General features: G+C 56.9%; 9 protein-coding genes across 9 annotated transcripts; 4 read left to right on the forward strand and 5 right to left on the reverse strand.

Moving 5' to 3' along the window:
* Nucleotides 1–5,132: 5,132 nt before the first annotated feature.
* CDEST_08085 (uncharacterized protein) lies at nucleotides 5,133–10,220 on the forward strand. Its single transcript, XM_062924244.1, has one exon. It carries the CDS (start codon nucleotides 6,513–6,515, stop codon nucleotides 9,813–9,815), a length of 3,303 nt encoding a protein of 1,100 aa, XP_062780295.1. The 5' UTR covers nucleotides 5,133–6,512; the 3' UTR covers nucleotides 9,816–10,220.
* Nucleotides 10,221–10,438: 218 nt separating this feature from the next.
* CDEST_08086 (Putative NAD(P)-binding domain superfamily) lies at nucleotides 10,439–11,627 on the forward strand. Its single transcript, XM_062924245.1, has one exon. The coding sequence runs from the start codon at nucleotides 10,787–10,789 to the stop codon at nucleotides 11,621–11,623; it is 837 nt and encodes a 278-aa protein (XP_062780296.1). The 5' UTR covers nucleotides 10,439–10,786; the 3' UTR covers nucleotides 11,624–11,627.
* A 1-nt stretch (nucleotide 11,628) lies between these two features.
* Nucleotides 11,629–13,465, reverse strand: CDEST_08087 (Putative chitin biosynthesis protein Chs5). The gene is made up of 2 exons (XM_062924246.1): nucleotides 13,170–13,465; nucleotides 11,629–13,010 (listed from the first exon to the last, which is right to left on the reverse strand). Exons 1-2 carry the CDS (start codon nucleotides 13,239–13,241, stop codon nucleotides 11,895–11,897), a joined length of 1,188 nt encoding a protein of 395 aa, XP_062780297.1. The 5' UTR covers nucleotides 13,242–13,465; the 3' UTR covers nucleotides 11,629–11,894.
* A 412-nt stretch (nucleotides 13,466–13,877) lies between these two features.
* CDEST_08088 (Putative translation initiation factor 1A (eIF-1A), RNA-binding domain, S1, IF1 type) lies at nucleotides 13,878–16,576 on the forward strand. The gene is made up of 4 exons (XM_062924247.1): nucleotides 13,878–15,143; nucleotides 15,233–15,503; nucleotides 15,728–15,806; nucleotides 15,940–16,576. The coding sequence occupies exons 2-4, from the start codon at nucleotides 15,483–15,485 to the stop codon at nucleotides 16,323–16,325; spliced, it is 486 nt and encodes a 161-aa protein (XP_062780298.1). The 5' UTR covers nucleotides 13,878–15,143; nucleotides 15,233–15,482; the 3' UTR covers nucleotides 16,326–16,576.
* Nucleotides 14,020–14,862, reverse strand: CDEST_08089 (uncharacterized protein; the record flags this gene model as incomplete). The annotated part of the gene is made up of 1 exon (XM_062924248.1): nucleotides 14,020–14,862. The coding sequence occupies one exon, from the start codon at nucleotides 14,860–14,862 to the stop codon at nucleotides 14,020–14,022; it is 843 nt and encodes a 280-aa protein (XP_062780299.1).
* Nucleotides 16,577–16,720: 144 nt separating the features above from the next.
* Nucleotides 16,721–19,801, reverse strand: CDEST_08090 (Putative WH1/EVH1 domain, WH2 domain, PH-like domain superfamily protein). Its single transcript, XM_062924249.1, has 3 exons — nucleotides 18,932–19,801; nucleotides 17,184–18,882; nucleotides 16,721–17,124 (listed from the first exon to the last, which is right to left on the reverse strand). The coding sequence occupies exons 1-3, from the start codon at nucleotides 19,139–19,141 to the stop codon at nucleotides 17,093–17,095; spliced, it is 1,941 nt and encodes a 646-aa protein (XP_062780300.1). The 5' UTR covers nucleotides 19,142–19,801; the 3' UTR covers nucleotides 16,721–17,092.
* A 483-nt stretch (nucleotides 19,802–20,284) lies between these two features.
* CDEST_08091 (uncharacterized protein) lies at nucleotides 20,285–20,963 on the reverse strand. Its single transcript, XM_062924250.1, has 2 exons — nucleotides 20,747–20,963; nucleotides 20,285–20,690 (listed from the first exon to the last, which is right to left on the reverse strand). The coding sequence occupies exons 1-2, from the start codon at nucleotides 20,792–20,794 to the stop codon at nucleotides 20,514–20,516; spliced, it is 225 nt and encodes a 74-aa protein (XP_062780301.1). The 5' UTR covers nucleotides 20,795–20,963; the 3' UTR covers nucleotides 20,285–20,513.
* Nucleotides 20,964–21,650: 687 nt separating this feature from the next.
* Nucleotides 21,651–25,013, forward strand: CDEST_08092 (Putative DNA repair protein XPF). Its single transcript, XM_062924251.1, has 2 exons — nucleotides 21,651–21,940; nucleotides 21,996–25,013. Exons 1-2 carry the CDS (start codon nucleotides 21,899–21,901, stop codon nucleotides 24,753–24,755), a joined length of 2,802 nt encoding a protein of 933 aa, XP_062780302.1. The 5' UTR covers nucleotides 21,651–21,898; the 3' UTR covers nucleotides 24,756–25,013.
* CDEST_08093 (uncharacterized protein) lies at nucleotides 24,990–25,758 on the reverse strand. The gene is made up of 2 exons (XM_062924252.1): nucleotides 25,558–25,758; nucleotides 24,990–25,478 (listed from the first exon to the last, which is right to left on the reverse strand). Exons 1-2 carry the CDS (start codon nucleotides 25,576–25,578, stop codon nucleotides 25,272–25,274), a joined length of 228 nt encoding a protein of 75 aa, XP_062780303.1. The 5' UTR covers nucleotides 25,579–25,758; the 3' UTR covers nucleotides 24,990–25,271.
* Between the last annotated feature and the right edge of the window lie 315 nt (nucleotides 25,759–26,073).

The following is a 26,073-nucleotide window of genomic DNA, read 5'->3' on the forward strand; positions in this document are numbered from 1 at the left end:
CTCAAAACACGACGATTTTCTGACTTTGTAGATTAGACTTGATACATGGCCTGGCTTGGGGGGTAAAAGGGTTTGCATCACTGAAAAGGGGACACATTTGAACCCCTGGCGTTACAGGTCTACACAAGGGGGCACCAGGGGCATCTAGCATTTTTTGCGAAGGGCGGAAAGCTGTTGCCTCTCAACATTTGGCCTAGTCATGGATAGCAGGGGCAGGGGCAACGGACAGGATGCATCTGAATTTAGGAGACTTTGGGGATAGTGAAAAGGGCGAGAGAACCTGGTACCCTGCAGGAATTTAGTCCGAGGATGCAGCAGCAGAGGTAGATCGCCTCGAGTGTACATGAAACTAGGATTCTCTGCGCGCGTGTGTGGGAAGGGAGTGAGAGAGGCCAACAGAAGCATAATGTCGTAAGTAGACAGACAGCGTGGATGAAGCGCACAGCTTGTGCAGGGGCCCGGGAACAGTATCCCGCCCTCTCGTGGTACCGGACAGCGTGATGCGCAATCGTAGATCGTGAGTGAGGACGTGCGGCCAAAGGTTCCCCTCCCAAGCGCGGGACTCTTGGGACGATAGAAAAGATGCCGCAAGGCCCACGATGAAGTGCAGAGAGAGCGACCCTTGACCAAGGAGCCCTGTCGAGTCCAGGCACCGCTCTCTTGGGATCTGGGAATTTCCCGGGCAAAGAGCCCGGGCGTTGGAGGAACCTTTGCTGCCCCCATTTCTCTACACTTTTCTTTTTCTCTGTCTTCTTCTGTCCGTCTCATTCGTAGACTATTGAGACGGAACGGGTTCCAGTTGGGGGCGGACTAAGACATGCAGGGAGCGAGGCACGCCTCGGGGGGGTTGTTCAGGTCAAATCATGAGTCGCGTCGCGTGGCTTGCTTGGCTTGCTAGCCGGGAGGGGGGACACGGGGAAAACAAGATATGACGAGAGGGTTAAAGTGCGAGTCCGCGCCAGTGATCGTTACACGCGTAGTCTGATTTAATGAGCGAGTGGGAAAGAACAAAAACAAGGCAGCCAGCAAGAATTAGTGGGGAAAGCTTAAGAGATCTGCGTGTGTGCACCAAGCCCTTCGCCTCGCCCGTTTGGGGCTTCTGTTCGAGAAAAGACGATAGCCAGCCGTCGTGTGTGTGTTGTATGCGGCGGCGAGGGGTTTTGGGGGGAAAGGAGGCGTCGGCCGTTCGACTACTAGTAGCAGCTAGTTGCCTCTGCGCCTTTTGCTCTTGGAGGGACTCGGCAGGTTGGACTCGGGACACAGACGAGCTAACTGTGTTTCCCGCACAGAAAGGACGGGCTGGTGAGACGAGGCTTATACGGACGCCGTTTCGTAAGTAAGTCTCGGGTTATGGCCGGCGCCGCAGTTGGTTTCCGCCCTCGCGGCGGGACTGGTTGGTCACGATGCTAAACTTTGGTTTGGCGGACCGCAAGTGTGTGTGTGTGTGAGAGAGAGAGAGAGAGAGAGAAAGAAGTAGAAAGTGCCCATCACTTGTACACCAGTCGGACTTGGACTCCATGGATGGAAAGGCCAGATATATGGTTGGCTGGGGAGATCTTGACTGGCGGTACCGGACGCTTAGGGGTATGGGTAGTCACAGGTGTGTGTGTGTGTGTGTGTGTGTCCGAGTGCCGGCCGAGATGCACTGGACGGGGCTTTTCTCTCTATCTCTCTCTCTCTCAAATTGCTCAGCTATATCTTTGTTGGGCGTGGCAAGAGGGGGTGTTTGTGTGAAAGAAGGAAGCAAACGTTTCGACCGAACGGAACCAAAAAAACAAAGCGGGAAAAACGTGTTCGGGACCGGGAAACCACATGGCAATTATGGCGGGCGTGTCTTTGACGATACGAGGATCGGCCTCGAGGGACTGGAGATAAACATCAGGGGCCTTAGCCTCCTAGCCTCCGGGGCCGTCCTGGAAAGTCGGGTTGCTCTTTCGCCCCCCCCCCCCCCCCCCCCCCCCCCCCCCAAGCCTAGGTCTCGGCAGGTCTGGCTTTTTTTCTTTCTTTTTCTTTTCAAATCATTTTTTATGTATACCTCTTCATTTCTTTTCTTTGGGCGGAGCGAGGGTTTTAGATGGATGAGAAGCCTTGTCTCTGAGTGACTCGAGACGGGTGAATCATGGGTTTGATTCACGATGCAGAAAGAGGGGAGGGAGAGAAACATTAAGTGGAACGCCGGCGGGAGAGAAGGTGGAGGATGAAGAGGATGTGCAACTGGGATGGCACGAAGATAGCGAGCAAAGTGATGACGAATGGCCAAGACACCTGTCATTCGTTCGTCTGAAGGTTTTGACGGCTTTGGACTGATGGGATGGACGATGGTTGGCAACCGGGCAGACGGCGCAACGGGAGGAGAGGGTGTCCCCTGTTCTCCTGTTCCGCTGGCAAGCCCCCGGTAAACCATGGTCTTGGAAGATCCATGGTCCCTGACCCTTTTGTATCTCCCATATGGGGGGAGGGAGGGGGGGTTGGAAATGCTCGGGGCTAGTCGAGTCTGGGTCTCGCTCGTGTCGGGCAGCGCTCGGCACGGCGCACGCGGGGCTTGCCTGGGATTTCTTTCTTCTCGGTTCCGGGAACCTTGTTTCGGCTTGTCACTGGCAGTGGGCGACTGAGAGGGGATGAGAGACAGAGGGCGGGGTGTTGGGAGGACCGGGGTCTGGCGGAGGAGGAGGAGGAGGAGGAGGAGGAGGGGGTTATGAACAGGACCGGCTGTGTTGAATACGACGATGTGTTTTAATGGGATTTGATGGACTGAAGACGAAGAGGATGATAGTGGGGGTCTGGGAGCGGCGCGAGGGATACGAGCAGCACCTTGCAGACAGTGAGTACCTTAGTGAGTAGCCGGCCGCATGGCGATCCGGCCCGCTTTCCTTGAGCGATGCGGTTGTCGTCGGTCGACGGGGGCGGCAGTGGCATGTCACGTCAGGGGGGGGAATGTGGGAGAGCCGAAGAGGAGAGGGAGGGAGAGCAGAGCGCAGAGTATCCGTCGAGGAATGGAGTAGTTGAAGAGTGTGGTGTGGAAACGGGAAGAGAGAAGAGCGCGGAGGGCAAAGGGCAGGGAGGATCCCTCTCGGGGGGACGCACGCAGCACCCGGCACGACGGACGGCAGGGGGATGGAAGGAGACGCATCCGACACATCTCGGAGATCTTGGGATAAGTTAAGCGAGCGGGATGGGCATGTGCGCTTGCATGCTGGGCTGGTTGTGCATGGATCGTCAAAGGTGCAGTGCAGAGCTGACAGAGCTGAGTTGCTGGGATACTGGGATGGGTTGCCGCTGTGGGCAGCGTTGCATCGGAGCAAGGGCGGGGCTTCCAGCACCCGAAGCTTTGAATTGACTCTCGAGTGGAGGGTTTGGATAGCATTCTTGACATTGCTTGTACACCTACCAACGTAGTAGGTGAGGTTCACGACTACTAGGTAGGTACACAGGCACACAGGCTATGGCTTGATGCAATTGACCCACGAGCGGAAAGACCGTTGCATCGCGTGTGCGCTGCAGAAGCAGATAAGCATATCGGAGCTGAAGCATTAACGAGTGCCCGTTCGTTGCTTCTATGATAAGCCGTGTGCCTACCTACTCTGTTCTGTGCTCTGTTGACGTTTACTGATTTCCCAGGTGCCTAGATACCTACCCACCTATCTAGGTACTTACCACTTGGACTCTGTCTTCTTGTGGGACTACCGTCTGCAGTCTGTAGCGCTAAGAGCGAGCTAGCGCTCGAGCCCGCTGCCGGCGTTGGGACAGCCGGCCGGCCTTGGCTTTCCAGCCTCCAAGTGTCCCGTCTTGCTCCTGTTTCTTGGTCACTGGGGATTGGGGGCGATGATACGGGGGAAAATTATTTAGAACTCTTTCCCATTCTTGAGATCAAAGTCCAAGGAGTAAGTCTAGAGGCGCTGTGTGTACACCAGTACGGCGGCACACAACATCTCTTCGTGAGGGCATCTCCAGCCGAGGAGAACAACCGATTCCAACGTGTGTGTATTCCGTCATGGTCGTACCCTTATTTCCCCTTCGATAGACACAATGGAAACACACACATGGCCCTGCGAGCAAGCCACAAACGTCCTGCCACTCTCGCGGCCAAACACGTAGTCGAGTTAGCGAGGCGCCAGCTTTGCCGTTAGCTCCAATCCTGTCTGCCATATGAAAACCGAACCGCGTCACATCACTGCCCTTCGGGGGTCGAATTGCTCTAGTCGAAAACTACTTCTATTACTACTCTTGTGGATCGACGACCCAACCACGAGGCCGGACAACAAGGACAAACACACAAGGAGACACTGACCAAGTATCAGGTTGGTCGAGGCAAGCACAAACAAATCCTGGACGTATCCCAGGATGGCTGTCCCCCCTTCATCCAACGTCTGACACTCAGGCTGCTGCCCAACTTGTTACACGGGGGAGACCGAATGAGAGAAACAGATCTCTCTCTCGGGATCTCGCTCACTCTACCACTCACTCTACCACTCACTCTATCACCCACTCACAGGCTCTCTCACCCAATCATTCCATCTAACCGTCACTACACATTGGCCGCCGCAGCGATCTCTCCCGTCGCAATCGCTTCGCTTCGCTTCGCTGCATCATGATGCAGATGCTACTGCAGCTGCTACGCAGCGCTGCGCGCGAGCGCATGCATCAGAGCCCTACCCCTACCGCATCTATCCCTTGCCGGGGTCACCCAGCGTCCTGGGGCCGTCCGGCGTCACCTCTCCTTGCCGGCCGCCCCCATCCCTCCCCCCTGCTGCTTTCTGGGTCCCTATTTGTATTCGTAGACACCTCGACATCGTCCTCCCCCCTTCAACCGAGAGAATGGGTGACGGGCCAGATCCCTTATGCCACGCGCGTCAAACCTGATGATCGTCGTTTCTCCTCATCCCCCCCCCCCTGTTCCGCCTGCCATCTCTGCAGCCCCCTCCCTCTTTCTCATCCTACTGGTCTGTTGTCTGTTGTCTGCTGTCTACCTGCATGCCCATTTTCCCTCCGAACCATGGCAGACAGTCCATGGACAAAGAGAAGGAGAAGAAGAAAAAGCAATGTTCCCTTGCAGCTATTGACCCAAGCTTCGTCGCTGCATCAGGATGCCCGCACCGAGGTTTCCTCCCTCCCTCCCTCCCTCCCTATGTCGTCCTCACTTTCCGCCGCCGATGCCGAGTTTCGTCGCGTCACATATCAGAAGCCAACGGGGGGATGTCATCTATCTCACTTCGGGACTGGGCTTAAGCCTCTCTCTCTCTCTCTCTGTTTCTGTCTCCGCCCAAGCCTCTTTTCAAACTGAGTAGAGTAGCACACCTCCAACTGGTGGGCCGTCGTCTGGCTACAGTCTGCAAGGCGCCGACAAAAGAAACATCACGGCTCCAGTGTGGCGCTGTCAACTGGTCCTTCTTCCATCTGCCTACTCATTCTTCGTTACTTGGCCACGCCTAGTTCGCGCCCCCGGGTTCCCACTCCTCAGGTATCTCTGGAGAACCCTCGTGGACGCCGCGCCCCGAGCTGCCCAGACCAAAGGGAATAACAAGAAAAAGAAAGAAAAACTTCGTAGACGAGGCATCTTGACCCCCCGAGTCTCAGCGCCACGAGCTCACCAAGCGGCCCCTAGACAACCGACTAAAGCTCTTAGTGACGCCTTGTTCCTCCCTTGACCTGCCCTGAGGCGTAGTAGACACCCCTCTCTTCCCGTTGTGCGCCGCCGTCGCTTCTTCTTCCCTTCCCTTGGTGACAACCTGGCCGCCCAACACTAGCTTGGCTGGAAAGAGAGATAGAGAAAGGCAGAGAGACAGTAAGAGGTAACTCGAGAGGTCTGGCCGTGGCGTCAGCCTCCAGGCCACTAACACTCGTTCCCACCATTTTGCACGGACGCCTCCCCGCGATGGTTTGACGCTTCCACTGGTCGCCATCTGCCACCGTCTGCCTCCCCTCCCGCATGTTCGCTCGTTCGTTCCAACGGTCGCCCGGAGGGATAAGAACAAATATCGATCCTGCCCATCCGCGTCCCTGCGCTCAGGAAAAGAGCGAGAGATGATCCAAGTGCTGCTGCACGACCCTTGACTTAATATTGCGGCACCTCTCTTCCCTTTCTCTCTCTCCGTCCGTTTGTCTCTTACGGCCCTTTTTCTCCTCCCTCCCTTCACCTCCACCTCCCTCCACCCTCCCCTTCTTCATCTCTTGGGAGGCGATGAACAGACGTCGTTTTTAAGCCCCAGGAGCACATCAACCTCCGATCCACCTCTCATCCCGGTTGCGTGATCATCCGTCATTCCATTTCGTCGACGGGGTGTCACCAAGCGAGACCCTCGTTGTCCGTCCAGATTCGCTTGCTGCGCCGCAGGCAAGTCGCTCGCTCGCTCGCTCGTCCAAGAAGAGATCCACCATCATTGTGCGACTTGCTCCAAACGTCTTGCGCCCATCAACACCTCGCCCGGTCTACGGTAAATTTCTCGGGCATGACGTCCCAAACCATCATCAGTTTACACCTCTGAAGCCTCTCGATCACTACTCGGCTCGACGCAATGGGCTTCTCAGAGAACAACCTCAACGGACGCAGCGAGGTCATGGTCGTCTCTTCAGAGTCGGGTCCGCCGCGCCTCGACCTGACACTCACCAGAGGTCGCCGGGGTACCTTTGACAGTTTCGACAGCGACTTGGAACGGAGCTTCTACCCTCGCACGGCACGCTCGTCCAATGACCTCTTCACACAGGCCCTCGGCAGGGTGGACACGGCAGATGGCGACTCCGAATGGGGCGCAGTCCGCGCGAGAGCCAGAGGCAATAGCGACAGAGAGGGCATGGCAGACCTCATCGATTTTCTCAGGACCACGTCGCCGCCGCCGGAATTCCCTCCACAGTCCGTGTTCGACGAGGATACTGCCGAGCCGCAAGAACAGTCCGAGAAATGGGGGCTCCTCAAGAAGCTGCGCCGCCCGCGTACGCGGGCAAGGTCCGAGTCGCCTGCCCGTCGGCCTCTCACCGCAGGCCTTCCCAACTCTGCCGTCGCGTCCAAGACGGCCAGCGGCAACTCGCATATCGCAATTTCCATTCCATTGGAGTACTGCCACGTAGGGCCGGATTCCGATTGGGCCCTCGCAATCTTCAACGCCACACCGCCGCTCCCGCCAACTCCCCCAGTGCGGAGCAGCGACGAAGAAAGCGGAAATGGCTTCGCCAGGCCTTATGCCAGTGAGCGCTCGGTCACTGTTCTCAAGACTGTCAGCGAGAAGGGGTCCGTCTCGACACTCAGCACCGTCAACACGACGAGCACCCGGAGGCGAGCCAAGGGCTCCGTGTCCATCTGGCCCAAGATCAACTCGACTCCCATGAGCCCACCGAGGACGCCGTACACCACGCCACCAGGAAGTATGCGCGGGCATCCTTCGACCAAGACGCATCGCGATCGCATGCCCCCACCCCCACCACAGTATGCCGAACTGCCCGCAGATCCTGTTCCTGCAGGCAGAAGGCCCAACGGCAGTCTCGACAAGGGTTTCGTCTTCGCCAGGGACGAAAGCTCTCTGTCACAGGCGGCAAGTCGAAGCCCACGGAAGCCCAGGACCAAATCAGCCCCTAAGCGTCCTGAGAACATTACCTTGCCGCCGCGCAGATCGAGTATCAAGATAGTGAGGCCTCGAGAGGATCCTCTACTAGATAGCCAACGTTCGATTGCCGGATTAATCGGCGGCAACTCGCGGGGCCAGAATGCAGCATGCGACGCACCCCAGCTAAGTCCTGCTGCCCTCTCAGAGTCATACTCCATTAGTCCGAGTATCGCGACAACAGAGTTATCGGAGCCCGTGGTCTCAAGCGCGCGGTCCGCAAAGGCTTACTCCATGGCGTCCATCGTGCGCCCAGACTTGCCGTCCGCAACACCTAGACAGTCGTATGTTGCCCGGCCGGGAAGCAGCGACACGGCGCAGACCACCTTGGTCGCCGAGTCCGTGGCCTCTCGGAACCCGTCAACGAGGACCGCGGAATCGAGACAGAGCCGAAAAGAGCGTGTAAGGTCTCTCAAGCAGCGGGACATGGAGGCAATCAAAGCTCTGGCGAAACAGGCGCAACATGACGAGGACGGTGAGGTGACTCCGAGGCCGAGGACCTGCGACACGGCCATTAGTTCACTACGGCTTCCTTCTCGCGACGGGACTTTCGGCTTCAAAGGCCATCTCCCTGTCCATTGCATCGAGACGAAGCTGTCTGCCACGAACCTAGCCAGCATGTCCAAGTCGCACAACAAGTCGCCAGCTGGTCTTGCGAACGGCACCTCGGTCAACATCACAGACTGGCAGGCCACTCAAGAAGCCGAGACACCGGGATGGGAGACTGCTCGAGAAGAGTTGACGCCTGGCTGGGAGACTGCCCAGGAGACCCCGACGATAAACTGGGAAAAGACGCCGCTTCTGGCCGATATGACGGAAGATTATCAAAGGATCTCGATCGCCGTAGGCAATGGCGACGTCAGGGACAGCACGATGAGCTCCGAACCTCCCCGTCGGTGGGGGAGTCTTCACCGTACCAGCTGGGCGAGCTCGGTGCCGCTCTTGGATCGCATCGGCAGTTTCGCGCCATCCGATGCGAGTGACGCACACTTCGCGGAGATGGACGGTAGCCACCCGCATCCACGCGGGACTCGGACGTCGCGTGCCGACTCTGCCACGCTCTCGTTGACGGACGCGCATCGGTTGTACTTGAACCGCTTCAGCTTCTTCGACTCTGACGATCAGGCCCGCGTAGATCCCGCCGAGGGTGACCAGTCCATCGCTGGCAGCATCGCAGCGTTCCCCAAACCCGGCTCCGGCGCCGGCCCTCGCTTGAGCGCCATCATGCCCGTTGCCGAGGTGATCCCCTCGCTTTCCGTTGACGAGAGATGGTCGGCTTCGACTCTCAACTCGCCCATGACCGTAATCGAAGTTTCACACCCGCCCTTCGCCGGCAACCAGACACCGCGGCAGGGCCCGACGCACGTCGCTCGCCCGTACACGGTTGGAAACACGAACCCAGCCCTCCTCAGCGTTTCCAGGGACCAAGGGCACGCCAGCGGGAGCAGCAAGCGGGAGCCCGCGCTTCAAGACGGCGACGCGGACGAGACGGCGACTCTGCGCCCCAAAAGCCGTTCTGGGGAAGAAGGTTCTGTCGGGTTCCTGAACACATCGGCCCGCGAGCTCCGCAACCACTACGCCAACCTTCGAAGCGCACGCGTCAACGACCTTGCACACGAGATGCTCTTGAACCAAGAGCGTCTCGAGATGCGCATGCACCAGCAGGAGCGCAATCAGATGCTCTTCATCGAACGGCTCGAGAGGTGCATGAGTGAGCTCCGCGGCCTCCCTGACCACCCCTTCCTGGGCCCCCGCCCGGTCGAATGGCCGCTCCACGACGAGGAGGAGGACTACATCTACGAGTCACAGCGCATCAGCCGCGATGCGAGACACGACGTGCGCGTTTGCAGAACGGGCCGGCCACTCGGTCACAGCCGATCGCTGCAGCAGCACCACCATCAACAGCAACCCGGGTCGCGGCGCTCCTCTCGTCGGACCGTGGACGACGTCGCAGGGGGTTTCGACGATGTAGACGGCGCCTTCGCCGAGCAGAGATCGAGACGGCCGTCGACGTCGCACAGCATGCCACGCAGGGTCCGGGCCAGCCGGCATCAGGCCGTTATGACGGCGCCGTTGACGATATTAGGCGAGCTAGACGCTATGAATCCGCTGATCCGTGAGCTGCAGCTGGCATCGAGGGTCAGTCTTGAGGCGGCGCAGGCGGAGAGGACGGAGGCGTCGCGGGGCCGGCATTCGGATGATTATCGTTACGACATCATATAATGGGTGACGGGCCGCTGGGCTGCTCTTTCTTTCTACTTTCTTCTCCTTTCCTTCTCTCTTACCCTTCTTCGTTTTCCATTTCCTTCTTTGCTCGGGAATCGCGGCGGTGCGAGACCGCCGATCGCCGGGATCAGTCGCGCGGGTCTGTATTGGACGGGCATAGCCTTTATGAAATGTGTAATTTGACGATGATGTTTTTTCTTTTGTCAGGACCGAGATGCGCAGGCAGGTGCTGTACGGGCGAGGTCGGTCTTTGGGAAGAGAGTGAGCAATACCCCCGGGCTCACTCACAGGTGTGTCTGTGTGCATGTACGCGTGCGTGTTCGTATGTGTGTTGTTTCATTCTCATGTCATGAGGAAGCTTTGAAAGCATCCTGCACTGCTCAAGCAGCTGCGGCGAATAGGAGAAACATTGTATTGATCATGAATACCCGAAGCTCGCAGGTGAAACGTAGAGTGAGATGTCGTCGATCTGGGGGACCCGGGGGCCGGGGCTAGGTTGGCGGCCCAGATCGGATGTTAATCCAGCCAATGACGTACCATAAACCTTCTTACAAGGACGGGCTCACGTACCTATGTACCTGCTGCGTGGGTAATTACATGGGGTGCGCCGCTGCGGGCAATTCTCCATCATTCCAAAGTCATGATGTCTTTGACTGAAGCTTGTGGAGAAAACCATTTGATGCAGTGACTGAGCCTGTGAGAAAGTAAATGGCTGACATGTATCTGGTCTGACATTGAGCTTCCAACCTCGCTTTATATTAGTGTATGTATCCCGTTGGCATTGATATTCAACACCCCCCAAACCTCCCCCTCAGCTCCTCGGGTCTTGCTGTACCTATGAACAGACATCACAGAGCCCTTCAGTCCCTTTCCCCCCAGGTGCTTCAAATTGCCAGCGGCTACCCCCCACCCCCCAAAACAGCTCGTAGTCTCTCCCGCCGCGCCGGGACAAACCCCCCCTCCCGACCATGTCCCGCCCCTGGATCCTCGTCTCCCCATCCTCCCGCGGCATCGGCGCCCACCTGACCCGGCACCTCCTCCGCACCACCTCCGCCCCGGTCCTCGCGACGTCCCGCTCGGCCGATACCACCGCCGCCAAGGGCCGCCTCCTCGAGTCCCTCGGCCTGCCTCCACTCGAGACCGAGGACGCCGCCTCACGCCTCAAGATCGTGCGCGTCGACGTCACCGACGAGGCCACCGTCGCCGCCGCCGCCGACGAGGCCCGCGCCCTGTTCCCCGAGGCCACCCACCACCTCAGGCTCGCCCTCGCCATCCCCGGCATCCTGCACCCGGAGAAGAGCCCGACGCAGGTCGACTACGACAAGGCGCTCGACATGTTCAGGGTCAACACGCTAGGGCAGATGATACTGATGAAGCACTTCTCCCCCTTCCTCCCCCGAAAGTCCGTTGCCCTCACGTCCTCCTCCTCTACTGAAGACGACCGGGGCCTGCCACCGGGCCACGCCGTCTGGGCCGCCATGTCGGCGCGCGTCGGGTCGACTTCGGACAACCTCAAGGGCGGGTGGTACACCTACCGCGCCTCCAAGGCTGGCGTCACCTCCCTTGCCAAGTCTCTCGACCTGTGGCTCAGCGCACGCAGCGGCGACAAGGCCATCGCCGTGGCCTATCACCCGGGCACCGTCAAGACGGGCCTGTCCGAGGGGTTCTGGGGCACGGTGCCGAAGGGGAAGCTGTTCGAACCCGAGTTCGCCGTGGGAAGGATGTGCAAGGTGTTGACGGAGGAGGTCGGGGTTGAGGGAAGGGGCCGGTTCTGGGACTGGCAGGGTAAGGAGATCTTGCCGTGAGCCCCGCGAACGGAAGGGGACTGATGGAAGAAAGAGGCCAGGCGGAGAAGGACCAAGATGGATACCCCGTAAACCGGACCGACGCGAGCTTTCCTAGGGCGAGCAGTCGTAAAAGTAAATAAAGGTCCCAGCATCATATTTCCATGATAGCTGGCTCTACAGGTGTCGTGAAGAAATGGGTAATCGTACACGAGACACACGAGACATCTACGCAACCCCGTGCTGTGAAAAGAACCGCAAACACATTCCACTCCCGTGTTTTGCCCCGCCTTTACAAGGCTACATCCTGAAAGGACGCTCCGTCGGGGGATGTACCCGGCTTCTCCTCCTTGCTCGGGTTGTCCTCTTCTCCTCTGCCGTCCTCGCTGCCCGAATCTGAGCCCTCCTTTGGCCGGTGGGCGAGGTTCTGCTCGTCCTTGTCCTCCAGCCTCACCTTCTGCTCCTCCTGGTCCGCAACCCTCTTCTGCTCCGCCTCCTTTTCCTCGTCGCCGGAAGATTCGTCGTCCTCCGCCTTGGACGGGGGCTTTTCATCGTCGGACGATTTGGCTGACGCGGCGGACGTGGCGGCCGCTTCGTAGTTGTTCTCCGGCGTGTTGGTGGCCGGGGGCGTCGGCAGCTCCTTGTGCGTCTGCGGCGTCTGTTGCGGCTGGGGTGGAGTCGGCGCCTGCTGCAGCTCGTCGCTCGAGGGGCCCGGCCTGAGGGCGTCGAGGTAAAACTTGGTCACGCCGAGGATGCGGCCATTCTTCTCACACGCCTCGACCCACTCGGGCCGGACGACAGGTATATTCGTCTCGACGGCCTTCTCCCACGCCAGGCCGCGACCCTCGGTGGTAACAAAGTGCGTCGTGTCGATACGGACGCTGTCAACGATCTTGGCGCCGATGCGTTCAACGGCGGCGGTCAGAGCCTCCCTCGTGGAAGCGGGCATGATACCCGTGGTGATGGTGATGCCGCTGAGGTCCGTCATCTTGTGCGTGCGCACGACGACCTTGTCGGAGCTGAAGGTGCCGGCCGTGGTGCGCAAGACGAGATGGAAAGTGTAGTCCGTGTCGACGGCGAGGCCGCTGATCTTAGTGCTGTGCATCTGCAGCGGGCGGGGGATGTTGCCGGCCTTTTGGCCGTTGCGGTATAGGGAGAGGGAGATGAGGTCGGCGGTCGCGAGCTCAATGGGGTCCCATTCGAGAACTACCGAGGTCTGCGTCGCGTTGCGGCAGCGGAGAATGGGCGTCGTCGGCGCGCTGGCGCCGAAGGAGGAGTAGATACGGTCCTGGAGTTCGCGGAAGGCATGTTCGGTCTTGGCCTCTGAACCCAGGTTGCGGGCGACGGTGATGTCAACGATGCTACCGGACGAGATATTGGGAGGAAGGAGGATGGAGGGGAATTCAATCTGGAGAGCGTCGTCAGCATGGGACGTCAAGGACAGGTGAATACGGCATTGGTGGATGGATATTGGGGGCCAGGGAGCTGCCAAGTCCGAAGACGTCACGGCTCCCTCAAGAGGCTCCTATCCATCACCAGCATCGGATGCACATCGCGGACAACGTACTAGCCGTTTGTCCGGCGTCAGGAGGACCGTGACGCCGGCGTCGACCTTGCCGACGGTCAGAGAGACGAGCATCGTAAGCTGTGCTGACTGGTGTTGATTGCGTGCGTTAAGCGTAGTATGTCGTGCACGTCTCTCCGTCTTGTGCCAGGCGTTCAATTGCACTGGTAACTCAATCGCCGAGGTCGTCGTCCGTACACCAGAGATCGTAGGTCCGGCTCGCAATGGGTTTCAAATGGCTGAAGGGCGATGGTGAATGTTTGTGTGTGGTTATGCGAGACACATATGCTGGTTTAGCAGAGGTGCAACGCCAGTCACAGTTGATTACCAGGTTAGCAGCTCCAAACGTCTCGGGTGGCAGCTCTGCGCTAGCGATGTGATTCGTCGCCAGCAGCTCTGGAATACCTGAGCCCAGGAAACTACCTACCGTCCTACTCGAAGAGGGTGATTAGGTACGTACCTCGACCCGTGCTTCACCACCTACCTCTCGGCTCTAGGTACCTTATTGACAGCGTTATTGATCGCCTTTGTCTCCTGTCAAGTCTGCCAAACAACTTTTTGGAAAACTTATAAGGACGAGCTTTTTGTGAAGCACCGTCGATCGATTAACGTTTGATGATCCGCTGCCCAGATGGGGCGGCTGCGATCAACCACACAAACATCTCCACCATCTGGCGAGATGTTAAAAGAGAGAGTGATACATGTTCTTGGTGAATATATTGGGGGTATCATAGGTATATCGTTACACGGCAGTAAAGCGTTCTATCCGTGGTTTCAAGGCTGCCGGCGCCTCCTTGTGCCGCGTAACTGCCCGCCCGTCAACAATGGCTCCGTTTCAGAGCCAACTCAACCCTCAAAAACTGCGTCCATTTTTCTCTGCCTTGCGTTTCCTCTCATCTAGCCTCTTCGGCCCCATCTCACCCCTGTTTTTCTTTTTCTTTTCCTTCTCCATCTGCACCTTTTCGAGCATGCGGATGAACTCGTCCACGGCGGCGTCAGTCGCAGCCCGCAAGTCCTTTCTCGGCAGCCTCTTGACAATATCTCTGGGAGTCTTAGCAACGCAGGTTATCGTCCCTCGCAGATCGCCGCGGAGGGTGGTGCCCATTCCCGTCTCGCTCTTGGGATCGATTAGCCGTCCCTGGGCGTCATAGCCCCGGTCCTTCAGGGCGGCGTGGAGCGCGAGCTTTATGTGGTACTTGGCCATGCTCCTGACGGCCGGCGTGTCGATGGCAGTGATACCGTAGAACCAAAGCCACAGCGGTTTGTTCTTCTTATGCTCCTCATAATAGTGTCTCATCAAAACCGACTTTGGATGCTGATACTTGGTCTCCATAAAATAGGCAGTATCGTACACCCTCATGACGTGTCGCTTCGACACCTTGAACCCGATCAGGGGGCGCGCAGCATCTATAGCGGGTACAAGGCGTACCGTCTTTAGGTCGTTGGCGGGTATCCCGATATCGAGCACGTCGAAGATCTCCTTCCACTGCTGTGACAGTTGCGCCTTCTCGAGGTCGGCAATGCTCCTAGGTTGATCGAGGTCGGGCATTTGGAGCGATTCGGAGATCGGAGCTGCGGTCTGCTCTACGACTTTGCGCTTTGAGCTGGAGTACCGGGCCGGGGATGGTAGGAAAATGCTGCGCAGCGGCAGCTGACGGAGGATGCGAGTCACATGTTGAAGTCGCACCGGGATCATCGCGATGTTATTGTTGGCGGTGGCCGGCGAGCAGTCATACCTCGTCGGCAACGGACTGACAACAGGGGCCAGTATCAAAGATGTTGCATCCTAGTTGCTGGAGTGATAGGGGAGGAAGCTCTCCTGTACTGGCTTAGGTAAGGATTCCTCGAGGCCCAAATGCTTTGCATCAGTTTTGTGGCTCATGTCCCATTTTGTTCATTGGATGACGCCAGCTAAGCCACACCTTTGTGCCCTTAGTACATCATCTCCGTTCACGACACCGCATGTCACATAATCCTGTTGCTGCTACCTCCGACAGGAACATGGCCCCCCCCCCCCCCCCCCCCCCACTTGACTCATACCGGTACCACATTCTGCGCAAAAAAAGCCAGCCTCATTCGCCCCTCATACCAACCCACATAAGCGTAGCAAAACGGGTCCCCCTGTTCCATCCATTAGATCACTGCCCTGCACAGCAGAAGCCCAACGCCCATTTTGCGCTCGCGCACAATAAAGCCCCGTCAACATCACCGCCCACTCTCCTTCTCTTCTCCCCTTCCCACTCCGACACTTCGTCTTCCACCACCCCCTCCTCCATCAAATACCGCTGAGAACCGGAATTCTCACGAGTAGCCAAGATGCCCAAGAACAAGGGAAAGGTCAGTCCAGAAGCCATTTCCCATGATCCTCCAAACTTTTCCCCCCTCCGAGCGTGTGGTGCGAAAAACCACCCCTCCCCCTGCTTAGTCGGGGGACCCGCAAAGAACCCCGCCCCCTCCTTGCTATTGCTTGGAAACATGGCGTACATCTGTGGTGATGATGATGCTGTCAATGATATCTGGAGACGTGATGGTGTTGATTCAGAGGACTAACAACCACACAGGGAGGAAAGAACCGCAGACGTGGCAAGAACGAGTCCGACCACGAGAAGCGTGAACTCACCTTCAAGGAAGATGGCCAAGGTCAGTCCCACCACCCATTCCTAGATCACGAAGCGAAAGAAAGAAAAATCTAGGCGATTTCCCACCACTACTCCATCCCCGCCCGTCCCCCTCCAAACACCAAAGCTGACTAGCTATTTCTTTTCCGAAACAGAATACGCTCAGGTCGTAAAGATGCTTGGCAACGGCCGCCTCGAGGCCCAGTGCTTTGACGGCGTTAAGCGCCTCGCGAACATCCGTGGCAAGCTTCGCAAGAAGGTCTGGATCAACCAGGGCGACATCATCTTGCTGTCCCTGCGCGAGTACCAGGACGACAAGGGCGACGTCATCCTCAAGTACACCGCCGACGAGGCTCGCTCTCTCAAGGCTTACGGCGAGCTGCCCGAGTCCGCAAAGATCAACGAGACGGACACGTACGGTGCCGATGGAGACGGCGACTGCAACTTCGAGTTCGACGACGACCGCGATTCGGAGGAGTCTGGAGATGAGGCCGCTGGTGGTGCCGGTGGCAAGAAGGACGTCGATATCGACGACATTTAAACCGTGTCGTCTTCATTGTCACTCGTCCTTTCCTCCATCTCTCGCGTCTGTGTCGAGAAAGCCCCGAAACCTTCCCATTCCTCATCACACCGTCTTCTGTTGCAAGACCGAGGGGTGGGAACGCTGTCTTCTCTCTCAAATCCGGCCGCTGCCGTCATTGTCGGCTGCTGGATTCCGCGACAGTCAAGGTGTCAAGGGTGGTGCGTTGGACGGCCATGGTGGGAGAGACGTCATGGCTCGTCGGATCATCTGGACGATAGATTTAGTTGTGATTGTGCTTCATTAATCGAATCTCGTTGGCAAGGCGTCATTGCGACCGCCTTCCAAAAGCTCTTCAACATCTTCATTCAAGGCCGCACATACGTCGTGCTATGGTGGAATCAATCATCGTGACCATGCAGTTTGAATCATCGCTTTTGAATATTGTTTATTCCAATCTCTTTACAACTCCCCACAACGGGCCTTGTTCAGCACGTCTGGCCGAACCGTTCCCGATCGCTGGACCTTTTTCCATGCTGGCAACCGGCCGGCGTCATCATCGCCCACAGCCTAGTGGATGCGAGAACAGTCCGCCAAGACAGATAGCCGCCATACTCGTCCATCTGCACAGTCGTAAGTATGTGGCTGTAGTGTGGGATGTCCAGTTGAATGTAAAAATAAAGCTTGCTTTCTATTTTTTCGGCTCGGCACGGCAAGAAACGCCATATTGCCAGGCTTGAAAGCTCATTTGCACTTGTCGATAACCCCATGGGGTCATTGGCACGTGTTTACCAGTCGTCGTTATCACTTCTTTCGTCATCTATCCAGGTGTAAGCTTGCATATACAATCAACGGGTCGTGACCTGAGCGTTGACTTACCACTTCTGCTGACCTTCTCCTTTCTCTTCTGCAGTGCAGCAGCCAGTGCATTCGCCATGTCACCGCCGCCTCCGGGCGCGACGCCAGTGGGGGGCAAGCCACTACCATGCGGCCCCGTGTCGCTGCTTCCACCAACCGTCGCAGCGCTTCTGTCGCGAATCTGGGTTCTGTCGACCTTCTTCAAGGCCTTGATACCGCCGGCCTTCTGAATATCGCCTAGCACAGCTGAGCGCGAAGAGTCTGGAGCAGGAATTGGGGCGCCCGATGAGTAGCCAGAGTCCCGGTTGGGCATGGGAGGGGGCGGGGGAGGACCACCCAAAGCACCCGGGGGGGGAGGAGGGGGCGGGGGAGGAGCTCCCGCTCCGGGAGGCGGCGGAGGGGGCGCAGGGGGCGCGTTGTTTGACGGCGGTAAAGGAGGTGCCGGAGGCGCGTTGGATGTTGGCAAAGGCGGCGGAGAGGTGGGTAAAGGCGGAGGTGGAGGCGCGCTCGAGGATGGTAATGGTGGGGGAGGGGGTGCTTGCGACGCTGGCAACGGGGGAGGAGGAGGAGGGTTGCCAACTGCGGGAGGCGGCGGTACAGGCCGTGACGATGGGGGCGGCAATGGAGGCGCCTCTGGTGCTGGAGCTTTCGGGGGAAGTGGTGGGCCGGCATCTGCACGGGGAGGAGGGGGCGGCGGCGGCGGAACGGGCCCTCGGCTCGGGGTGGGTGGGGCCTGCCGTGAACCGGGGAAGGCGGGCGGTACTCCGAATCTGTGGCCGACAGGTCTCTCCTCCTCTTGCATCGGCGTTTTCGGTGGTCGCGGCGGGGGAGGCGGTCCAGGATTTGCTGGCCCGCGGATGGAGTTGACCGACCCTCCCAAAGCATGGGCAAGTTTGCCGGCATCTGGCAATGGCGGCGGTACGGCAAAGCGGCTCCTCTGGGGCTCTGGCGCAGCAGGCTCGCTCGGGGGTGTCGGTTCTCTGTTGACAGCGGGCGGCTCTGTTTTCCCAGATCTTCTAGCTGGTGGAGGAGCAGGCGCAGCGCCGCGCCTTGGGGCAGGCGGAGGGGGTGGTACTCGCGAACTGTCTGAATGCACTCCTCCTGTGGGCGGCGGAGGAGGAGGGGCACGCGCATTCCGAGGTTCGATGCCGTTCGAATGAGGTCCTGGAGGAGGAGGAGGGGGTGGTGGGGGGTGGCTTCGGGCACCAGCCATCAGCTTCTCCTGCTCTTCCTTCAGAAACTCGACAATGAATTCCTGGTTCTCCTTAATGAAGTCGTCGGTCAACCCCTTATCTCGTAGATCTTCTCCAAAATTTTCCCGCCATTGAGGGTCGAAGGCATCAAGAACAGCAAACTCTGAGGGTTTGTGGCCATTGATACTCCCTAGCGATGGCATTCGACCGTGAGGCAAGTTTGACCGCGGAGAGTCTGGAGGGGTAGGGGCTGAGGCATGTCGGCTACCGAAAAGGCCCCCAAGCAGACCGTGTTTGTGCCCGGAAGGCTGGGTGACGCCTCCGAAGGGGGTCGATCGGGTGGCTCTGCTTGCGTTCTTTTCTCTTTCGTCCATCTTCTTCTTGAATTGCTTTGCTTCCTTTTCGTCGACAAAGGAAAGACCAGCGAGGCACTCTTCGATTTCGAAGCTGTGGAAGTAAGTGCGGTCTTGGTTGTAGCTCCACGTGTCGTATATCTCCTGATCCCAGATGACACCACGGTTTCCAGACTAGATAGACGTCAGCCGAGAACGGTTAGGCACAGGATGTGCAACTTACCGAGATGTCCACCATCTTGAGCCAGTATGTGTTGCCCACGAGGTCATTCGACAGGACGATGGCGCCCTGGATCCCGGTGTTGGTCCATCTTCCGGGGTTGGGGTACGCAACGTATAGCCTGGCAACAGCTACGGCCTGGATCTTGTTTGTCTGTTTGGGGACGAAGCGCTTGACAGTCTCCTTGTCATCGTCGCTCAATACCGATGGCATTATGGCGGAGGAGAGGGTTTGGCGTCAGGGGAGGAGAGGAGAGTCGGGACGGTAGGTAGGGTGAGGTGTCGTGGCTCGTATGTAGTCGATTCAGGGTGGAATTGGGAATTGAGATGATGTGGAGTCGCTGGGTATGCTCGTGTGCTTGTAGGAGCCGCGACAGCGAAGGCAACAGGCAACGGGAGTCGCAGTGGTTTGCGTCGGACGCACGCGTGCGTAGGCAATGGCGAGTGGCGCTTGGCCCGTAGGTAGTACTAGGTAGGTAGTCTGGGCAGACAGGACACCTCCTCTTTTGGGATGGTGGTTCGCAGCTGGTTGCTTTCAGCAGCGAGGTGGACAAGGTTCGGGGGACAAGTCGACACGGGGGCACCAGTGCAACAGGTGTCCGTATTATGCAGCCGCTCTGCGTCCAACAAAAAGCGAACTGCGTACGTAGGGGAGCGATAAGCTTGTGGTCAACGATGCCAGAGCTTCCGGGTCCGGGGGCGTTTCAAGTGGTGTGGACTCGCATCACTCAACGGGGGAACCTAGGAATATGGCAGAAAGGCAGGTTCCCAGGAAGGCTAAGTGAGGAGGAGGAGGAGGTGGTGGTTGCGGTGAGAGTGTGTTGTGCGTACAGAGTATGCGAATGGGATACTGTTCCTCGGGACCTAATTGAGCGGAAGAAGGAATGGCTAACGACTGATTGACGGACTCACTAGACTCACCTCAACGCTGCGTACGCCCAGCGGAGGCTGGAGAGTGGGCGGGACTCGTAACCACCCACCACCCCCCTTTGGGCCACGACAGGTGGCTGAGTCGGTCGTTTCAGCGGCCGCGCTGCTCGGGCGTCAGCTTAGGCCCCAGGCCTCTCCACTGCTTTCCTTCCCGCGGACAGAATACTCGCAACAGCCACATAATCCTGAGCTTGCACCGCCACATGGAATGAAGAGGAAGTCTGTCGTCATTGTGGGACGCGCAACTCCGGGGCGCCAAGGTAACATCAACATCCCATTGCTCCTTCCCAGAGAGCCAACCAAGATGCATGGGTAGGTACTTACCGATGGGAGTAGACGCCTGTCAATTGATTACTCGAGCCCAATTTAGAGGTGGATTTGTTTCTCGGCATTGTGGACTGCTGTGGTCTTGCAGGCGATGTTTCAAATCCATCACAAATTACAAGATTTCGTTTGTCCCGGCGCTGGGGTTCCAGGTTATGTCAAGAGTCTGAGGTTGTGTGGGAATCATAGATTCTTTGGCAGTATTACGACGCTATCCGCCAACCAGTTCCGAAGTCTCCATTATCCGACCCAGTCCCTTTCCTATTCTACAAATTCATAACTGGTCATACATCATCAAGCATCCTGAAGATGCAGCCTCACGGGCATGTTATTTATTTGTTCAGAGCCTCCGCCTTGGCTCGGCGCTCCTCCTTGGTACCCTCTTCTTGGGCGTTAAAGTCCTTGGGAATGGCAGGACCGGGGTGCGCTTGGTGCGCGGCGAACTTGGGGTCCGATGCGCCACCCTCCTTGATGGGCTGGGTGCTGAACTGCTTCTCCTTGTCGGAGTTCTGTCCAAAAGTTAGTTTAATGGCTGTCCGTACTTGGCGACTCTGGGTCTACTTACGTCACCCTTGGTGATGTTGTTGACGAGTTCCTTAACCTTGTCGGCCATTGTGTATGTGCGGCTTGATTATTTGTGTAGGTGGTTTTGTAAGTACTTGGTTTTTTAGTTGGTTCAAGTGAGATGTCTTGGGCAAGAAGGAAAAGTTGAAAACAGGCAGGACGATGAGCTGTTTTATAAACTATCTTTGCCGGTGGCTTACTTACATGTGAGTCGAGGCGTGTCGTGCGGTGCGTGGAGGATTGCGACGGCTGATGACGTCGTCTCCAATGGAGGGGGTGGGATGGCAGTGACAACCCCAAGCAACACCTCCCCGCTTACCTGGAAGGACCTCTCAGGCAAAGGCAATGTCGCTGGCCCTGCTATTGGTTACCTCTCTCGACCGGGCCCTTCATCCGGCCATTAAGCTGAAGGGAGAGGTGCTTCCTGCGCGTCACCGGCGAGTTACGTGCATGTCACGAGGTCGCTACTGTGTTAGAGGATGGTCCAAAAACCTGACAGAAGACGGCGTTTTGCAGTGACAGCACGCCAGTCTCCAAAGCCCCCACAAAGGCATCTATCAATCGCCGTTGAAGGGTGTCGTTGATTCGATTGCGGCATTGGCGCTGATCGTGATCGTTCTTGTAGATCTCAGCATGACACGGGGTTGGCCTGTAAGGTGGTATGCTGTACCAGATATGCGGTCGATTGGCTATCCGGTAAGAACTATCTGCCGCCGATGAAGTATTTAATTTTCCAAGTTGAAGCTATCCAAAAGAGACGTATTTGAATGTGAAAAGTGACAATTGTCAACACTGACCTTCTGTAACATTTGCCTTAGCAGTCATTGTTAGTATGCACCACTCCTAAAACCTAGATCTTCGGTACAATTTGGCTTACAAGAAAAGACACCCAAGACCTCCAACTGTTCATAATCAAGGTAATTGGATTTTACTCAAGTCCAGGTCTCTCAAAAAGATCACCCTTTGAAGCTGGACATGCCTTGGTACCCCAACTTTGGAAACACGGCAACACAGTGCACATGGGGAACACAGAAATAGAATACATCAGACTATACACACTGTGCAACCCGAAGACCCCAGGCATGATGCATTGCACTAACCATTAACCTCACTCTGCACCGCTACGTCTACTCGCATCCAGGCACGATGCACCATGTCAACCAACGCTCAGCCGGTCAAGCTCTCACTACCCCTTGTAAGTAGTCTCTGAACCCATTTAAGATGCTGTTTGTTGAATTGTTATCGCCCAGGAATACCAGCAGAGCCTCTTCCAGGAGCTGCGGAATGAAGATGAGCTGGTGGTCCTCGCCCGCGGTCTGGGTCTGATGAGGCTCGTGACGAATCTGCTTCATTCCTACGATGCTGCAGGCAACAACCTCATCATTCTTGTCGGGGCCGATGATCGCGAAAACAACTGGATTGGAGAGGCGTTGGCTGAGCACGCCGCGATCAGCATGTCCCCCAACGCCAGGGGCCTCACGGTCGTCAACACTGACTACACCAGTGTTGGCGCGCGAGAAAAGATGTACACCCGCGGCGGCATATTCAGTGTCACGTCGCGCATTCTGGTTGTCGACCTTCTGACCAATCTCCTCGATACCGAAAAAGTCACGGGTCTCATTGTTCTGCACGCCGATCGCGTCGTAGCGACGTCTTTGGAGGCCTTCATTCTGCGAATCTATCGGCAGAAGAACAAAGTTGGATTCCTGAAAGCATTCGCCGACAACCCCGATCCATTTTCAACAGGCTTCTCTCCGCTGACAACTATGATGAGGAATCTCTTCCTGAGGAAAGCTTCGTTATGGCCGCGCTTCCATGTGACTGTCGCCCAGTCGCTGGAGGGGAAGAAGACCGCGGAAGTCATCGAGCTAAACATCTCAATGAGTCAGGCCATGAGGGATATTCAGAACGCCATTTTGGAGTGTGTGGAAGTAAGCATCCATGAGTTGAAGAAGGGCAACACCGGCCTGGAAATGGAGGATTGGAATCTCGACAGCGCCTTGCACAAGAACTTCGACGTAATCATCAGAAGGCAGCTCGACCCTAACTGGCACCGAGTAAGCTGGAAGACCCGGCAAATTGTCAACGACTTGAGCGTTCTTCGTGGCATGCTTCAGTCGGTCCTTACTCTGGATGCCATCTCGTTCTTGCAACATCTGGATACCATTCACGCGGCACATTCCCCGCCTCCCGGATCAACCAGGCAGAACCAATCTCCCTGGCTGTTTCTAGACGCGGCCCAAACGATCTTCGAGACAGCACGGCGAAGAGTTTACTCCGCCAGCTCTAAAGCTGCCACAGCGGATGCTAACATTGATTCGCTGCGACCTGTTCTCGAGGAGCAACCGAAGTGGGCGTGGTTGGCGGACGTCTTGACGGAAATCGACAACAGCATGCATTTCGACCCCCCGGTTCGCGACGACTCCAACGGCACGATACTCATCATGTGCGGCGATACCAACACTTGCCGGCAACTTCGCGACTACTTGCAAACGATGCACTTCAAGCCAAAAGTCGAGAAGAGTCCGGCGGAAGAAGACGAGGAAGATGAAGATCAGCCAACCGCCGCCTTCATGATGCGGCGGAAACTGCGCAATTACCTGAGGTGGAAGAAGGAGTTTGCCCAAGTAAATGCGACTCTGTTCTCCGAGAACCAGAAAGCTTTGAACGGTGCTACTGATCGATCAGGTCAACGGCTTCGAGGCAAGGCGCCATCGAACAAGCGGAGGCGCATGAGAGGCGGCGGTGCTGCGGGAACATCGCTCGGCCGAGCCGATAACGGGAGTATCCTCCAGTTCTTCGAGCGACCAGCGGAAGTCGAAGACCTCATGGCCGAGGTGCAGATCACGGAGGAGGAAGCGGAACAGAAGCCGGAAATCATCACCGATCCTTTGGAGAACATGGAGGACTACTACCAGCTGTACGAGATGCAGGATTTGGTCGCCATACACGCGTATGATGGAGATCAGGACGAGCATGTGTTGGAAGAGGTCAAGCCGCGTTACATCGTCATGTACGAGCCCGATGCTGCCTTTATCCGTCGGGTCGAGGTCTACCGGTCGTCTCACAACGACAGAAACGTGCGTGTGTACTTCATGTACTACGGCGAGTCGGTGGAGGAGCAACGTTACCTGTCGAGTGTGCGACGCGAGAAGGACGCCTTTACGAAACTCATCAAGGAGCGAGCGTCTATGTCGTTGGTGATGACGGTAGACCCGCACGGCGCCGAAGATCCGCAGGAGGCCTTCCTGCGGACCATCAACACGAGAATTGCCGGCGGCGGACGTCTAGCCGCGACGGCGCAGCCGCCTCGTGTGGTCGTCGACGTGCGGGAGTTTCGCTCTTCTTTGCCATCGCTTCTGCACGGTCGGTCCATGGTCGTAGTCCCCTGCATGCTGACTGTGGGAGACTACATCTTGTCCCCCAACATCTGCGTCGAGCGCAAGTCCATCAGCGATCTGATCTCGTCGTTCAAAGATGGACGCCTGTATGCCCAGTGCGAGTCCATGTTCCAGCACTACAAGAGCCCCATGCTCCTCATAGAGTTCGACCAGAATAAGTCCTTCACGCTGGAGCCCTTCGCCGACCTCTCTGGCAGCCTCAACAGCATCGCGCCAACCAATGTATCGTCCGACCTGCAGTCCAAGCTCGTCCTTCTCACGCTGGCGTTCCCGAAGCTGCGCATCATCTGGTCATCTTCGCCGTACCAGACGGCCGAGATTTTTGAGTCGCTCAAGTCACAGGAGGACGAACCGGACCCCATCGCCGCGGTCCGCGCCGGCTTGGACAAGGATATGAAGGCTGAAGACCAGGCGTTCAATCTCGAGCCGCAGGAAATGTTAGGCTCCGTTCCGGGTGTCAACCCGAAGAATATCATGCGGCTGGTTCTGGCGACGGAGAATTTGCGAGAGATTGCAAACCTGAGCGAACCGGAGTTGGAACCAATGGTTGGTAAGGAGGCCGGAAGGCAAATCTATAGGTTCTTTAATCGGAACGTGCTGGAAGACTAGTTATATCACCCGGGCAATCATATTTTAATCAAGATACAGCATTATCTGTGCATGCCAAGACAGGGACAGCTGGATATTGGAATCTCCTAATCTACTACAATCATTCTTTTGCGAGCCTAATGTTCGAACCACCACCAAATCTAACATGATGGATATAGCAACATGGTCCAGCAGTTAATCTAGTTCTGGCTGTTCGCTTGAAAAATTAACATATCAAGTTGCGGAAACCAAAAATCATGGATATCAGGTTATGCCATTAAAAGTTAAGCTAACTTGTATCTGGGTATCGTAAAGGAAAACACTAGGGTATGCTGTCAAAGCTGGTTGCGCTCGCTCGAATAAAGCAGCCGCAAGTATTCGCATCTCATCCTTCCTCTGCCTCCTGTTGTTGTCGCGAAGATTTCGCTAGTCGTACAATGCTTTCATGTCGATAACTCCTTCCATATCCCTCATCTAACTCGTCGAGCGCTCACTGGCGTGTCGATTTTCTCGGGTGAAGGAGGGGCCTCGTTCGGATTAGACTCGACTTCTAGTCGAGGTCGTATGGCGCGTGCGCGTCTTGCGACCACCGCCGCCGCGGCGTCCGCAGTAGCCGCAGGTGAGGAAGCTGATGATGATGTTGCAGAAGGAGACGATGCCGCCGATGATGGCGTGGAGGATACCTCCAATACCCGAGATGACTGAAGTCAGGCAGTTACCGATGGTTCGGAAAACGGATTGGATCTGGAAAGGGAAGTTCTGTCAATACTGGCTTTCTTTTCACCCTTCTGGTGATGACTTCTAGACAAAGGGCAGGACATACGCAAGACACGACGGCGCCCATATTTGCGGTTGTGGTGTTTGGTTTGGTTTCGTTGGGTGATTGTAGTTGTGGATGGAAGGATGTGTGGCCTCGAAGATGTTGTTTGGTGTTTGATTTCTTGTTGGGATTGTGATGTGATAAGTTGCTTCTCGAGAATGGTTCTGAGAGAAAAGGAACAGGGTCTTATATACATTGTTCAAAACACCAGAAGCAGCTGGACACGCCCCCCCGTGGTCCTTGTGACCTACCACAAGGCCTTACATCACACACATCACCGGGAGTGGTGACACAATGCTCACTCTTCCCTAGCCCACATTGACGATTTTGTTTCTTTCTGCAGGCCACCTGTAACCACACACCTTAGAAATGTTGTCAGGCTGCTACATTTGGAGGGGGAGGTGAAGGGTGTGAGGCGCGATCTGCTACCGGTACACCGCATAGTGACGTCAAGCTGATAATCTCCCATGATGTATCACCTTTTTTCCCTTCCCTTCATCCCTCGATTCCTGCCGTATC

Source organism: Colletotrichum destructivum, chromosome 5, assembly GCF_034447905.1.
Source record: "Colletotrichum destructivum chromosome 5, complete sequence".
NCBI lineage: Eukaryota > Fungi > Ascomycota > Sordariomycetes > Glomerellales > Glomerellaceae > Colletotrichum > Colletotrichum destructivum.